We start from the raw sequence: 17,001 nt of genomic DNA, 5'->3' as shown, positions 1-17,001 counted from the left end.
CCAGAATCACAGAGTGGCTGAGTTTTCAACATCTCAGTATCTTAATTTTGATATTAACCCTCAGTTCTTTCAGTCTTTTATCTGAAAAGAATATCTCCCACCTTCCTGTTCCTTGTGATGATGGTCTGTGAGTACTGAATACAATAGAAAGATTACTTTTTGACTCTCAGGCATAGTGTTGCTGCTTATTTATCCAAGTATTATTGTCATTTTTGCAGCATGGGATGTGGTTTACTTCCCAGTTGTATAGGTGTTTTCATTGAATATGTTCCCTCCTGTGGCAGGGTATAGGATGTTAGAAATGTCTTTGATGTCTGCAGCTGTCTTTTTGAGATGTTTTTGTGAGTTTTTTCTGCTAAAGCTCTTATGCTTCTTGTAAGGGAATGTTTGGAGTTGCTGTGGAAGGGAAAAATGGGCCATAAACAGAAAGCTTTGCAGATCCATCTAGACTAAACTTTTCTGACGTGATTGACTTAAACTCTACTCATGTAGATCCTTCTTATCCTGTGTCCCTGGTGCGTTCAGAGCTAGGACAATCCATAAAGCAGACATAGCCTACAGGCCTCCCCAGAGTCAGAATCCACCAGAAGGTTATGAAAGAGGAGGAGAGCTGTGTTGTGCTTAGGCATTAGTATGGCTGTTCCTTGTTTCATAACCCAAAGAGTGCACCATCCCACCTGCTGTAAGTGTAGATTGGTGGGTGAAGAGGGAACAACCAAGCCTTTTTGTGCCATCAGGATGATGCTATGCAAATCTCCTAAGACAGCAGACCTACATGGCACTGTACCACTGGAACTGCTCTGTAGCTGAACATCTGGGGTAACCTTATATTTTAGTTTGACACCTGTTTTCATTTTAGCACATTGTCAGCTTGAGGTCAAATCTTAATGACTTATTTGCTCTATATATCAGCAAATGAGGTAGTTTGATGCCACGTTCAAGCATAAATTTGTGAACATGGCATGAATAAGATACTATTAAGCATAACACTCAGAATTCAAGGGCTTGAGAAACTTTGCATATTGCTAAGCTGACAAAGTGTTGTTCTAAAGTGATAAAAGCAGGTGTTTCTTTTTAGTTGCCAAGTTTGCTCCCATGTGAGAGGCTAGATAAGTAGTCCAAATTACATCTAAGAAGAAAATTTGCCAGAGCTTAATTGCTTTTCATCACAGTGCCAAATAAGAAGAAAAAAAACCACCTTGGAACTACATTGTAGTCTATTTAATTCTTCTCACTTAAAGCCCTGAGGTAGAATTCTTAACTTCACAATAAACTGCACTCTTTCATTGGTAAGCAAAACAAACTCATAAGCAATGACTTGTGCTCCTTCTACATTTGGCATTTAGGTAAAAGCAATTTTTTGCTCAAAAATATAAGTAGTTTTTACAAGGTCTGCAGCTGTGTCGTTTCAGTAGGATATAGATTTATCATTAATCAATGCTTTTCTCTGATGATTTCCGCTAAAGTTACAGTCATTTATTCAATCTTTATTGATAAGAGTGATCACATTAAACCTGGCTATTAGATCTTGGGGTTTTGTGAGTTAGACCATAGTATCATCAGACCTTGCTCTCCTTCTCTGGCCGGTAGTGTTTGTCTGTGTGCTGGGCAATTGAGTGTATCGGACTGTGTTCAGTCAATCCTACTTAAGTCGAGCCTCTCATCACAAAGCCTCCATCAGCTTGACTTCTGCAAGGAGACTTTATCAATAAGTTAGGCAGCTGGAGAAGGGATTAAGACCACAGCCATTTATCCATGTGCCCTGTGCAATGAAGTGTCAGTGTCATAACTCCTCAGTTCTACATTATTATTTCATTCGTAAGAAGGCATGTTGCTGAGAGATCTCTGTTTTGTTCGTTTTTGTTTTTTTTTTTTTTTTTTAAAGAGAATGTAATGAAACCAGAACTTTTGTACAAAACCAAACCAGGGACTCCTCTGTTTTGATATCTTCCTATGTTGTCAGTATTTTGAAGGAGGATGCAAGAATAAAAAGATTTTTAAAAATCTGCCATTTTTCTCATCTCTTGGTAGTTGCTTTATAGATGAAACTATATGGAAGTTGAAACTCTTTACCTCTTTCAAGTAGATAGAGCCAGTTGATTTGCCCCTCATATATGTTATCTTTAAGTAGTCTTCCAATTCCCTCTTAAAAATGCTAAATGCTTAGTCTGCCCTGATATGAAAGTATTTTCACAAGAAATATGTGACATCTACTGTATTTTGGATGTCTTCATTTTTATCTTTTTTGATACAATAGAATTGTTAATAGAAAGTTCAAAGTTTGAGTGCATAGAATGGGATCATTGATTTTTAGAAGGTTACTATAAATTTTCTGTTATTTTCAGTTCACTTCTTTGTACAGGCTGATATTACCACTTTGACTTCTCTACAAAGCAACACTTTCACCAAGCATCACTGCAAGTGCGTACTGTTTCCCTTTCTAATTGTTTATAGTTAGCTTAAAGCCCAGTGCTGTGTATGAGTGGCTGAGATTATTTATTTCAAGACATATTACTGAGATGCATTCATCAACTGTGAATCTCATTGATTTAGTTTTATTTGATACCACTGCTTGTTGTAACTAATAAAATCTTAAATAATTCTGTTTTGGGCAGATTGTACTCTCTCCTTGAGTAGGCTCGTCTCTGGTGAGAGGTCTTAACTTGGAAACAGTAATCCACATTGAATATAGGTGAAGTGTCATGCTGTAAAAGGACAGTCAGGGAGCTGTAAAGAGGGATATAGCCTTTGGGGCACAAGAAGTTACTAATCTTCGGTTCTTCTCAAAAATGGGAAGACCTCTTTCCAGTATTGGGCATAACATCTTAGGAAAGATGTTGTCCAGCTGGAGAGTACAAAGGCAAACAAAGCATCATCAGATGCTTTGAATTTATGGCAAGCAAGTGTGTGCCTGTGTGAAGAATACAAGGCTGTGTGGGTGCGTGTTAGTAAACAGATAAGTAAAAGGATTTTGTGGAGTGGAAGGGAATAATCTGTTCTTTGTGTCCATTATGGAGACAAGAAGATATCACTGTGATCTGTGACTGCAGTATTCACATTGGCCATTAGGAAAATATTTCTGAAGGTGAAAATAGTCATCAGTCTGTTTTCTACATACCATGCAATACTTGAAAGTGTTCAGATCATTCACTGAAGAGCAGAATTTGGTCATTTGAAAATCTTTGTAAATGCATTTTGGGACATTAGATAGCAATCTAAGTTGCTCTGATGAAGGTACAGGAACCTCATCTGATTTCTAGCTCTTAGTTTCAGGAGAAAAGAGAGATGTCTAATTTGGTACTTCAGGGAAGGCATGCATGTACCTAAGAATAAACTTCTATATGTTGTTAGAAGGATGACAACGGCAAAAGGAGCACATACAGGATGATAGTTCTGGGTCATCAAAATCCAGTGGTGGCACCATTTAAAGTGATGTGCCTTGTCACAAGGCAGAGGGTAGGGAACAGATGAAAGAGCATCTCAGCTACAGCTGGTAGGACTTCCTATTTTCTCATTTTGAATATGCCTAAAGCAAGACTTTTGGAAATCTCTTTTGTGTCAAATGAGACAGAGGGAAAGAACGGTAAGAGTTTTTTGCTGACGTCCCTCTGTCTCCCTTTATTTCTCATCAGACATTTGGTCTTTGAACTAGGTTAAATTTGGTTAAAAGTAGAAAGTTTCAATGCAAACTTTTGGTTCAGACAGATCATCATTTTCCATTAAAAATCCACCTTATAAAAAAATTCTGAACCAGTTCCTACTCCAGTGCCATCAAGGGAGGAAATTGGAGTGTAATTGGAAGCAGACTCCAGTAGTTACAGTGCTGCAAAAAACACCTCTGAGTTGTACTTCAGGCCTACATTCCCCTTGGGCTGATTGCTTGTAGTGGTGTCAGGGTAATAGCACTACATCAGTACAAAAACAACTCCGCATGCATACAAGCATCACAAAATGCTGGGGGTAAACTGACTGAATTATATATGCTGCTCTTCTGGGAATGCAGGATAAGTTTTGCTGCAAGTTACATGTAGCTGTAGCTGCATGTTACACTTCTAAGAAATAAAATCCTTAAGGGAAGACACAGCCGATTTCATCATTATTTTGTTTGTTTCAGCTAAATTGCTCTGTCTTTTTATATGTATTTATTAGCACTCATCTTGCTGTCATCAGATGCTTAGCGGGTCTAAGGAAGACTGGTGCAGACAACTGAAGTGAATTGTAAGATTTAACATCAGGCTATATTTTTACTCGGCACTGAAGGATAAACCAATCCATCACTTTTCATTTAAAATAATACACTGGAATTTGGTCAAAAATATTATCGATATAAACAAATGACATGGTTGTTGAATCCTTCTGTTGCCAATAACCAATGAAAAATACCTTAGTATTTTTCCTTAGTTTGGCAAAGTCCTCTTTCTTGATTAAAGCTGGCAACTATAGGGATAAAAGGACACCTGAAATATTGTGGCTTAAAGATGTTCTGATAAAATGTGTTCCCGAAAGGCTTGAATCCTACCCTTTTCTGTAAGAACTGTGACTCCTTAGGAGGGATTGTAAGATTCCTGCTTCTAGTACACTGATGATTTGACATATCTGGAAACAGTACCTGAGTCATCGCAGCTTACAGCTCAGCTTTTAAAGGGAATTGGTGCCCATTTGCCTTAAACCATTATCAACAGAAGTAACACAGGAGCTGGTTAAGAAGCAGTGCAGGCATCTTTGCTGAAGAGGAGGAGTTGACTGCCCAGTGCAGTAACCTGGTGTCTTCCCCTAGGGCAGGTCACCCGCCCTGTGAATCAGATCCCGACAGCTACAGTTGCTGGGTTGGTTTTGTACCATCTGTGGAGGTCCAAGACTGAAAGGTACAGTGTATCACACTTTGGGAACATTTCCTCTAGCCTGAAAATTACAGTCTGCACCATTAAAAAAAAAAAAAAAGTATCAGAATGCTCATCTTTCATTGCCTCAGGCTCATTTTCTCCTTAAGGATGGGAAGACTATTTGCATATGCATTGATTAAGCAGAATGCATTTCTTGTTTCAGATGCATATACAGTGAATTGTTATAATTTAATCTAGGCTGTGCAGGGTCCTGGGAGGAAGCAACCAAGTGCAGTATATATCTGCATCATTAAAAATAATTTAAATGTGATGACAGCTGGAAAATAACCATACAAGTGATTTCAGCACGCTCCATATTTATTCCTTGTTAATGATAAATTATTGTTGATTTCTCAGTTTACAAGTCAAAAGGCAGGTTTTTAACACATCAGCCTTCAGTCTGGGCTCTGTAAATCAAGTAAACTGAGCAGACACCTGCCTAACATTTAGTCTTTGTTACCACGGATTCAAGCTTCTCACATTCTTTCATTCATTTAATTCCTAAAAGTCCTCTTAAGGCAGGTAAATATTATTGCCGTATTACTAATAGAGAACTAAAGCGTAGGTCAGGCTGAAAGTAACTTTACAGAAAGTAGCTTTAATTAAAGGGCTTTTAGACAATCTACAAGTCTTAATCTCAGAAGTTAGCTGAGTATTTTTTATGTTACTCTAGGTGACTTCACCGAGAAACTATCTCTGACTGAATTGACCATGTCTTCTGGGACCAAGCGTGGTTTACTATCCTTAATAACACAGGGATTTAACATGTATGATGACAAAGTGCCATTTTTGTATTAAAACAGAATTCTAAATAGAATTTTGTTAAAACACCATCCTGTTGTGATATTTGGGGAATATGACAAGGATTAACAGCTGAAAAGTTTATATGTTTATTGATCACACATAATCCCTAAATGTTTTTTGAACTGTACATAGAGATCACTTAATCTGCTGCTGGAAAACAACCACCTGAGAGCTAGAAGGCAGCACCTGTTGGAGAGCTCAGTGCTATTGCACAACAGTTGAGAGAGGAAAGTAAAAGAGGTCTCTTTGCTATGCCAAATACTCTTGTGGCTAAAATCTAGCTACCTACTGAAGTGGCAACTTAAAGAAGAGTTGGAAAAGGAAAACTGAAAGTCATATTATTAAGGAAAGAGAAAAAAATGAAATTACCACATTCTTGCTATGTTTAATGTATAAGTTTCCCTGGTCCTCAGCATAATTAAGCCCTCAGTGGGGCTATCAAAAATCAATATATAAAATATAGCTGCTAAACTCTCCATCAGTTTCTGTACTCACATGTGCATTGACTCTGTCATTCTTTCCTTCTGATGTAAGACAAAGTCATGGTATGAACCAGATAAAGCCAAATGGAAATACAAGTACTATGCAGTAGGATTATCTCAGAACTTTTACATAAATTGGCTGAGAGGGCAACTCTGCAATACTGTTTTCTGTATGGACTGTTTTCCTGGTAAAAGAGTGGTTAAGCCTTGTCCAGCAAGACCAAGACTTTACAGTTATTTGTAGCCGGGTAAATAAGGGGCTTGAAGACCAAAGTCAAGGCTACGTCTTTATCCTCTCAAAAGCTAAACTGTATAGGACCTGGTCAGAAAAATAATCCACCAGAATTGACTGTCCTAAATACATTGTTTTGCTCATTCTCTGAATGCCACTAGTCTGGTTAATTACAGGGAAATACAGTGACAAAAACTTGGTAAACCCATCAGATTATTCAGTGAATTATTTTGTGCAGTACAGGAGGTCTTGTCATGGACAAGACCTTTCAGGCTACAAGAACAAAATAAACAAATGGTGTATATCCCAGTGGTCTTGCAGATAGCTCCGCTGTGACGTTCGCCCACTTAATAATCATTGGGGAAAAAATTATAAAGCATTGATTTATCTGTAAGCAAGAGTAGTACACAGAATTTTATTTATCTCAGGAACACTTTAGTCACTCTCAATTCAATCAAATGCTAGGAAACAGACTTTTGCTCTCCTCTCAAGGTAACTTATTGTATTAGATATTTCCCAAAATATCAAGATAATTACATATATATGAGTCTCCAGGAAAGCCTCTGAAGGAAAGATACTAATGTCCTTGTTCTTGAAGGAATATCCTCATATTGTCACAAGGTATTAGTGATATTGCCATTTTTCTTCCCCCGCTGTGGAGTTTTGTGGGCATTACTCATCTTCAGCCATTCATCAGTGTCAGGACACTTTAGCTTACATTTGCCACCTCGACATGCTCTAATCATTGTGGCGGATTCCCGTGGCAGAGGAGTGACAGCGGTCACTCTTTCAGGTTAGGATGGGGTTTGCTGTGGGGCTGGCACATGGGAAGTGAGGCAGCGAAACAACTGTTGTGGACCTTTGCTGGTCTGCGGGAATGCTTGAGCTGGTTATGCTGGATTTTGGGCATTTTTGAGAAGCTCCCTTCCGGTACCAGTATGTGGGAATTTGACTTGAACATAATGGCAATACGTAATTGTTGTGCTTTACTGCATTTCCTTCAGGTTGCTGTGGAGTCCACTGTTGACTGAGTATTGATATTTCTTAATAGATAAACTGAATTTAATTTGTAGCTTAAGAAATCCAGAGCCTGTGTATTAGGACTTCTTTCTTTCTATGGCTTCTCTCCTTTATAAAGATAGTGTTCAGAAGTGTGAGAAAAGTGACAGAGGAAATCTTAATTTTGGAAATTTTTCATTAAAGCTTACTTGCTGCTTAGGAACAAAAGCATCTTCTGTTAGCAGTGGGAAATATACTCACCACAATCTAGACCAGAACTTAAATGTGAAACAACAACTAAGATCTCTTCAAACTATCTCAGTGTTGAAATATGGTTGAAATGGCTATTTACTATGTAATGTGTTTGTCTAAATTGGACTCATTTACCACATACTGAGATCAAGTGTGTTGTCTCACTGAAAGAGGGTCTGTTAAAGCCAAAGACTGTGTTTGTGTGGCTGGTATGTAACTCACTGTGGATATAGCTGAAATACAGGAAACAGTAAGTCCTTTGTGGATTTAAATTTTTCTTTTTGAAAATCTTTCAGTAGTAACATAGCAAGGTTTAATCATCGTCAATTACTAGTCTTAATTAAATGCTAGTAACCGCTTATTACTGCGATTATGGAATGGAAATAGCTACCTGATTATTTAAGGGCTGCTTATAGGAGTAACTTCTCCTGAATAAACATAACATTTTTCTTATTTGTCCATGAGATTAAAATTGGAAAAGACCATACAAAATAAATTTTCTTTTTGAGAATCTTGCTTTTGTTGCAGACTGGCATCATTTTTTTTTTTGCAGTTAATAATGTTTGCAAAGTTGTCTGCTCAACTGTAGGTATATTTAGTGTAGTTTGTGGATTGCATGTTCAAAATAGAAGTTTATGCAAACAGAAAAAAAATAAAGTAGATCACTAATAATTTGTGCATGTAAATATTCCATTGTAGATACCATCAGTTTAATTGCAGGTGCAGATTAAAAATCCTCATTTCAAAACAAGCCTCTTAATAATCAGTTTATATTTATGTCAGTTTCTGTTGAGACATACAATTGTTTTATGATAATTAACAATGGGAAAACCATAGAAGTCTTGAAATTTGATTTAAGTGAGTACCATAAATATGGATATTTATCTAGCCTACACATATCTCTCGAGTTTTCTTGCAAAATTTCTGGTTCTTCAGGCCTTGAGGGAAGCTAGACATGTATTGTAATTCTGCAGAGAAAAATGAGAAGAAAATTACTCATTCCTTTTTGAGTTTTCTCACAGAAGGGTAGTTTAAATTGTTTTTTTTTTTTTTTCTGTCTGCTTTCCTCATTATAGTGGTAGCTACAAAGCTGGAAGAGTTCTATGCATTTTACTTATTACTAAAGTAAATCAGATCTGGATCACATTAATCTTTTAGGTCTCTTTTGTGCAAATTGCATGAATCTTCAGAGTTTTCTTATTCTAATCTGAGATGTTAGTAAGCTTCTACTGCAAGCTTACTGATGGATGCCTTGGAGACCTGTGCCACTAATTATGCTCTGAATTTTTTCTCAGACCTTCTGGCTCTCTGTGGTAGGTTAGGAACTTGATCCCCAGCATCAAACGTTACCAACTCAACTGTAATGAAAAAAGAAGCTGCTTACTGCATGACATGAAAAGTCTGCGCTTAGCAGTGTTTGTGTGATGATGCTAAGCAGGTTTGGAGCTAGAACACCACTCAACTTGGCAGTTTCCTTGTTGATATTTTAATCAATCCCACTGCAATATTTTCTCCATGCTAGAATTCTGCCAAACATCTGGCTGGGAAGTTGCCCTCGGCAACTGGAGCATGTGACCGTCAAGCTGAAGCACGAGCTGGGTGTTACGGCTGTGATGAACTTCCAGACCGAATGGGACATTGTTCAGAATTCCTGGGGATGCAACCGCTATCCGGAACCTATGAGCCCCGAAATTCTCATGAAACTGTATAAAGAGGAAGGTATTGCCTATGTCTGGATGCCAACCCCAGACATGAGCACTGAAGGTAATGCTCAGGCCACTCTTGCAGTAAATTAATAGTAAGAAACTCTTTGAATTACTAATCTTTCACTTCCATTATTTTTTTTTTTTCTTTCTGTGGAAATTTTGCGTAAAAATAAGCTAACACACAAGGTATAATTTCTCTGTGTGTTGTCTCTTAGAAATTATTCATATCCTCTTGTAGGCAGAGAGGCCATCTCAAGTACTTTATGTCTGGCAGTATATGTGTATTTGAGTTTAAGGTCATCTGACATTGATAACTGCTTGACTGTTTTTGCTTTCAGCTTGAATTCAGACCACATAATGAAAATATGCTGTGTAGGTGGAAGACTGTAAGCTTGCACGGCAGGAGAGCTTGCCATCTTTTCTGGTTAAAAATGAAGAGACAGTGCTGTTTCTGCTATTCCCTTTCCCCAGCAAACAGTTTTTCTCTAACTATAGTATCCCAGTCTGATGAATCTCCATTGAATCATTTAAATAATTATTTGTTATTAATTTAGAATGCCTACAGCACCTGATGTGGTAACATGAATTATTATTATTTTTAATTCCTCCAATGGAATGTTCAGTTCAAAATCTTGTTTCCAACCAGTAGGTTAGCAAGTGTGTGTGTTTTCAAGTGAGTAGCCTACCAGCTGAAAATAAATGCTTTCACTGGAGTGAAGTACTGCTGCCACAAATAGAGAACTGTCATGTCAGTAACAGGACATCCGGGAAGACAGGAGACCTTAAAATGTGGATTTGAAAGGGCTTAATGCCAGTGCTCATCTGTGCCGTGAGGAAAAGTTAGGCTCTGCTGTTTGCAGCTTCAGTTCCTGGGATAACAGGGAGAAATGCATCAGGAAATATGATATATGCATCCCTTTGAGAGTGAGAAAGGCTATTCTGTGTTGTTTAACCATATGCTTAATACACAATTAAAGTCTAGCAGTATTAAGTTATACAGAAAAATATTCTTCTGCTCTTCCTCCCTTTCTTATTATTGACATAATGGCCTTCAAAATGTTTTGGAAAGCAGCAGTATGTAGGTGTCTTCACAAACATGTGTTACTAGAAAACATTTTGGTTTTGGCTTAATAACTTTAATACTGTGTAAGATGTGCTGTTTGATATAATTTGCTGTCTTGTCTCAGTCCCTGTGAAAACAAATATGCCACACACATCCAATGTTAATCAGAATGTATATTTAGAGAAGACTTGGGATATTTTACAGATTCTCTGTGATCCAAATCTATGTGGCAAGGAAAGACAAAGTTAGGGTAGAAGGTAATTTGAAAATAAAAAAAAAAAAAAAAAAAAAAAAGAAAAAACTCCAGATATGTCAGGTTTGACATATTGATTCACAATTCATCAAGCTGTACAGACATAATCTCAACCGTGAGCCTAGCTTCCTCAAATGCAAATGAGTGTGCCTTGTTTTTAACCTTAGGAAGAATACAGATGTTGCCACAAGCTGTCTGCCTCTTGCATGGGCTACTGGAGAATGGACACACTGTCTATGTTCATTGCAACGCTGGTGTTGGCAGGTCTACGGCTGCTGTCAGTGGCTGGCTGAAGTACGTGATGGGATGGAGCCTGCGGAAAGTGCAGTACTTTTTGGCTTCCCGGAGACCAGCTGTCTACATAGACGAGGAAGCTCTGAATCGTGCTGAAGATGATTTCTACCAGAAATTTGGGCGTCTTCATTCCTCGTGCAAAATACAAGAATAGGAAAGCAGAAGAGGAAATTAAGGGTGAAGAGGAAACCTTAAATTTGGACCCTGAGGACTTAGAAATCATGAATCAGACATCTGCCTGTCCTCTTCAGATTATAAACTTGTCATAAAAGTCATGAGAATTTTGTTTAAAAAGTGCCTTTGAGGTTTTTTATTTGCTTTCTTTAAGCTGACATGATTCATGTTTTCAAGCCTTTTGCTGCAAGTATGAGACCTAGAAACTCTGCAAAGTGAAACTAAGATTTTCTTTTTAACTACTTGCCTACGGGAACTGCGGTTTTAGGATAGACACTAAATAAATTGTGAGATGAAATAGTTAGAGTTGGCAATATTTCAGTGACAAGAAGGAGAAGGCATTCTCAGAAAAACAGATACAAAGGTTGACTGGATTAAGGTTCAGATTAGGATGGAGCTGATCATTATCAAGCTTCTCAGTTATTTTAGGTGGCATGTACATTACTGAAGTGTTTTCTAGTGATTTTGTAGACAATTGGTATTAATGAAAAAGACCAGAAGGAAACTTTTTTTTCAGCTCAGTCTCTTAAACAAAAAGCTAATGTCTAATGCAGTGAACTAAAATTTGCTCTCTTTGCCTATATAGTTAATGTTAAATATTATGAGTTACAGCTATATTCTTTTATGACATTGGGGTTATGTGGGGATGTGGTGTGAAGAGGGGAAACATCTCCTCTTACTGCAGTCTTACTCTGTTGCAGGGAAGGGCTACTATTTATTACATTATCCTAGGCTGTGAGATCTCTAAGTCTAAGATACATTTTGCTTTTCTGGTCCATGCAGTGCTGTACAGTAGGCTCCCCAGGTGCCAGGTCAATCTAAGCAGTAACCACTGGGCTAAAACAGGACCTATAGGAACTGCATGATAAGCCTGGGCACGAGATTGACACCGCAGTCTCTGTGTTGTTGACCTGGATTCATTTCTTCACTATAGCAAAAGTCTTTCCTTGTGCAAGCAGTGTGTGGATGTTCACAGATGCTAGATTTGGCCGATTGAGGCTAATGCTGGGCTATCTCTGGGGTGAATGAAGTGAATACATTCCTCTCTAGGAGCAAAGAGCAACTCTGAGGAGGGTTTCTCAGGAGCTGAGCCTCAGTAGGCTAATGTTGACTTCGTGAATGATCCCTAATGTTTTCCAGTGCTGCTTAGTCCTTTAGCTAAACTAAGCAGTGGCACCAGTAGCTTCCAGCACTGTTCAGGTAAAACCAATTTGCTGTAGGTTAAGTCCAAGAGAGAAGGGAGAGAAAGCATTTCCTAAGGAACAGAGGATTAAGGATGCATAAGCATTAAGAAACCTAATTTCTATAGGATTATTCTTCAGTAAAATCTCATTTTTTTCCAGCCAACTTGTTCCTCTGAAGACCCAGTAAGTGCCAGAGTAGTTTAGCTGATTGATATATAGATAGATAGATAGATAGATAGATAGATAGATAGATAGATAGATAGATAGATAGATAGATAGATAGATAGATAGATAGATAGATAGATATAATCTGAATACTTAATGGAGAAACTATTAGATATGAACTGTTTATGGACAGTGTCCAGAGTAATTTAAGTTTTATTTATCTTATACTTCAATCATCTTCAAAAGGAAAAATGTTTATTTAAGTTATTCTATATGTATGGTTTTGATCATGACTTTGCTTCTGGTTTTTTGAAATAACACTGGCTGTTTAGAAAATGGATGAGAAAAGTTCTCTATTAAATAAAAACATAATGACAATTCCAGCAGCCCATTTTGTTATATGTCTTTGGCTCCCAATTTCATGAGTGGCAAAAAGGGACATAACTGATATTTTTATATAGAGATGGGACCAGTCACTTTAATGATAACAGCTCATTTCTTGTCTGCTATGCTGTGTCAGTTTTGATGGAATGTTGAGGAGGAAATCTCAAAAAAAAACCACAGCAAAGATGTGTGGATGCTATGGCACCTCTGGTACCTCCAAAGACAAAATAAGGGGTTTCTTCTCCTAGTCCAATGCAGAGAGCAGAGGGAGTGTGTCAGTGCTGCTGGCTGGCTGTTGGGCGCTCATGCAAATGTGCAGAGTTACCTTGTTTTGACTGAGTTTAAAGTAAAAAATTGTGAGCTTTTGCTACCATGTGCCTCTCAAAATCAAGTGTTGAGAGGAGAAGGAGGATGGCATAAGACACAGAGAGTATAACTTACTTAAGTTTTACCTTTCTGTTGAGATATATTTGAAACCCCACTCATAAAAGCCTTCCCAGGCATCCCCAACAGACAGTCCTTTCCATCAGATGCAACTTGTAATATATGTAATGTAAGTACTTGTGGGTTTGGTTATTGTTTCACAGCTAACTACATTTCTCTTTGAGGGCTCTTGGGACTGAACAGTGCGTAACATGGCACAAATAGAAAAGTATACAACTAAATATTTATAGCCATGCTGTACTGGCTATTTCATAATTCTGATTTTATTGGCATTAGAAGCAGTCCAATGCTTCATTTGTAGGGCAGGAATTCAAATGATGCAGGAGCCACAGATTCAAGCTAGCAAGGGGTTGAGTTGTTAATTTATTATTTATTATAATTTCAGCAAGGGATTGTTGATTCATTGCTTATTGTCATTTCAGTTTGCTTGTCTGTTGAACTGCTGGGGGACTATATTATATATAGATTGCATTAGCTGATGACCTGCATGAAAACAACTTGCCAACATCATGTTAACAAAGAATGCAAAGAGATCCCATGGCTTGCAGTCCCTTTGTACCTATTTGTAGCATACATTTTTTCCTTATTGACACCTTCCTGCCTTCCTCATTGAAAGCCACCCTGTTGAGTAACATTCATTCAAAGTCTGTTGAAGGTAACTAGGAATTTAAATGCTAGAAAGATCATTGTAAGAGACTACAGCAACAGAAAAAGCAATCGTATAAAAATACTCCATTTCTTCATCTGTATAATTACATGATAAATCTGCATCTAGAGATTATATATTAGAATTCCAATTTGTAGTATGTTCTTATGCTGATTGGATCATTAGCTCTTTCCACAGACTAGCCTCTTGATGCGATTTGGATGAAAGGATGAAGACAGTCACTTGTTTATATACTTGTATTTTTCCTTGCTACGTTAGTCATGAGTGATACAAAATTTAGAGAACAACTCCTACAGAAAGAATTAGAAACAGATAAACAGTAACGGTTATTTTAAAGTGGGCCCAAGAAGCCAAACTTATACACACACAATAATAGGAGCCAGGTAGAAATATTTTGATAACTCATCACTGAGAAGCATCAGCTGGGAGAAATGTTTTTCTGCTGTTATGAACATCAGTGTTCTCTGCCCTGTTACAGCTGGGTTTTTACTTCTGTTAAATTGAAGAAGAAAGTAGAATTTGCTGCATGAAATGGGAACATTTATAACTCCAGATACTTACAGTATCTCAATGTCATTATTAGATCAAACAATAGTATATATACTTTCCCAGGGCTACGTACATGAAGGAACTAAGCAATCCTAGCTCTTACAAGTTATTTTGTAACAAACATAGCCCTTGAGGGATGGGTCATCTTTAAGTGGTTTAGTTTCATGCATATTTTTTCTTTTGACATCAGAGAAGTACTATAAAGAATCTTCTGAATGACATTTTTAGGTAGGCAATGCAGCCTGGTGAAAGGAGACCGGGCTGGCTGGCACTACTATTGAATACCTTCCTATCTTCCTTACTCCTTACTTGTTATTTCACTCTTTGAACTTTGGTTCCATTGGCACTTGTCTGCTCTAGTGGCTGAGGTTGTAAATTTATGGTCTTCTCTCTCTGTTTGTACAGCGCCAAGCACAGTGGAGCTCTGGATGTGGCTGGGACTGCAGGTTTTATACCAGGCTATAGTCCGGAGTAGTTGGAAAGTCTCACACCTGGCACCAGAGTTGTGTATGCTGCACAAAAACATGTGCAAAGCAGTGTCTCTGCTCTGGGGTGGAATTAAAATTTGAGACTGCCAGACAAGCCATCTTAGGCAAAGATAAAGGAAAAAGGTAGGCTGTAGGTCGTGCAGGAGCAGGTAATAAGATCCCTATTTAAAACAAGAATGCAAAAATTCAGACATTCCATTACCTACAATGATGGCCTTTTTGAGTTCTAATTTATAAAACCCACTGACTTTACTGGTCTGTAATTGAGAAAAAAAAAAAATTTGAAGTAGTCAAAGACATTTGCCATAACTGTTTTACCCTGTTGCTTCTTTTATTGTTCATCATTAAATTGCAGTGAGAGGTTTGTCAAATTTCAAACCAAAGATAAGGTTAAACAAAATAAATAATATGATCCTTTAAAAAAATGCATTGGGACTGTGCAACAGGAAGCTATGAAGAAATATTTAGAAGCATAATAAATACTGCAAAGGCACATATTTGGCAAGCAAGCCTTACCTTCTTGAGGGATAATGAACATAAGGCTACCCTTAGCTAAAATGGAATTGGATTAACGTAACAGAGTACAGGGTATAGATGGCTGTCTCCAACTCCAACTGTTTACATTCTCGGTGGTAAATCAACACCTTTGCAGTTATTTCTTTAAAAATATTCTGCTGGAAAAAATTGTGTTTTATTTTCCACATGTATATAGCTTAAAGGGAAAGGGGCTGCCCTGAGGGACCAGTCTTTGGAACGGTGGAACTATAAAGGAATTCATCCTTTTTGTGTTGTTCAGCAACACAACGACATCACCAACAGCTAAACCAAACCATATGACTTCATAATTGATATTATTCCCAAATTAACAGAGGAAAGCAATTTTTTCAAGGGCAGTGACATTACCATATATTAGCATAATTGCATGGTTGTGATTTAAGCAACCAAAATGCATGTTGTAGACCCTTCAGTTATGCTAACAGTGAACCAACTGGTTCATTCTTAATTAGATATATTTTATGCTTGCTCCGCCCTTTCACCTCATGATCCTTCATTCCAGTCTTGACTGGCTTAGAAATGATTCTGTGGCTAAAAATTCCATATTTGTAAAAGTGAGTAGTAAGTATTTTATTAAACCTTTTTAACACATCAAGGCTCATCTGGGGATAAGGAGGTAAGAACTGTTACACCCTGTAAACCAAAGATAGTGACACTGTGAACCTTAGCTCTGTATAATTCAACCTTTTTGTGCTTAAACATGTTATCTGGGAGATTGAATTTATAAAGATTGCAGCATAATGTCTGTGATTTGATAATTACTTCAGTGCTGATCTGGCTATATTTACATCAAAGAAAATAGAAGGCCTATTTATTCATGAGCTGGTAACATAATAAACGATACCTCATTCTTGATTTATATGATGTGAGGAAAAAGTATAAAACAGCTGCCAAGAAAGAATTTCTAATGCTGGGCAGGTTTCTATGGTCTTTACTTAATGTCATTATAACAAAATTTGTTTTGTGGTAATGCAGTTTCAGCAGGGAAATAATTAACAGTCAGGCCATCATCCAAGGGTAGCAGCCATGGCTAAGTTGGGCAACCAGCTCGAAGTCACTGTAACAAATCAAATGCTGAAAATTAATCCAATCTTCAAAAATTCGATAAAATACATAAACAAAGAGGTTAAGAAATTAATATGAAGTTTGTATTTAGAGAAAGGCAAAAATATATAAAGTATAATCCTAGCTAATGTCAAAGGGAAAAGTACTTTGTAGTAGGATGGCAAACATCACAACTCACCTGAAAACATAATCAATGTGTTAGATAAAAGTATAGCTGGTATTTAAAGTTCACTAACTAGTTTAGGGGGTACCACCAGACTATTTAGGCTTAAAATGCAGTTACAATATTTAGCTGTATAAAGAAAGAAATGTGGAAGGGTGAGCTCTTAAGAACACAGACTGGCTGGATACCCACTCC

At 37.5% G+C, this 17,001-nt stretch overlaps 1 protein-coding gene across 1 annotated transcript in view; it reads left to right on the top strand.

The window, feature by feature from the left end:
• The window catches only part of EPM2A (EPM2A glucan phosphatase, laforin), a 41,127-nt gene extending 28,228 nt beyond the window's left edge, over nt 1–12,899 (top strand). Inside the window, exons 3-4 of the mRNA XM_033011639.2 lie at nt 9,175–9,416; nt 10,842–12,899. Of these exons, the coding sequence (XP_032867530.2) occupies nt 9,175–9,416; nt 10,842–11,122 (523 nt within the window). The 3' untranslated portion in view covers nt 11,123–12,899. The remainder of the gene's footprint in view (nt 1–9,174; nt 9,417–10,841) is intronic.
• Nucleotides 12,900–17,001: the final 4,102 nt, after the last annotated feature.

The sequence above is a fragment of the Tyto alba genome, unplaced genomic scaffold (assembly GCF_018691265.1).
Source record: "Tyto alba isolate M040663 unplaced genomic scaffold, T.alba_DEE_v4.0 Super-Scaffold_22, whole genome shotgun sequence".
In the NCBI taxonomy this organism is placed as follows: Eukaryota; Metazoa; Chordata; class Aves; order Strigiformes; family Tytonidae; genus Tyto; species Tyto alba.
Note: the sequence above shows the minus strand (reverse complement) of the source record. Positions and strands in the feature narration are given on the sequence as shown.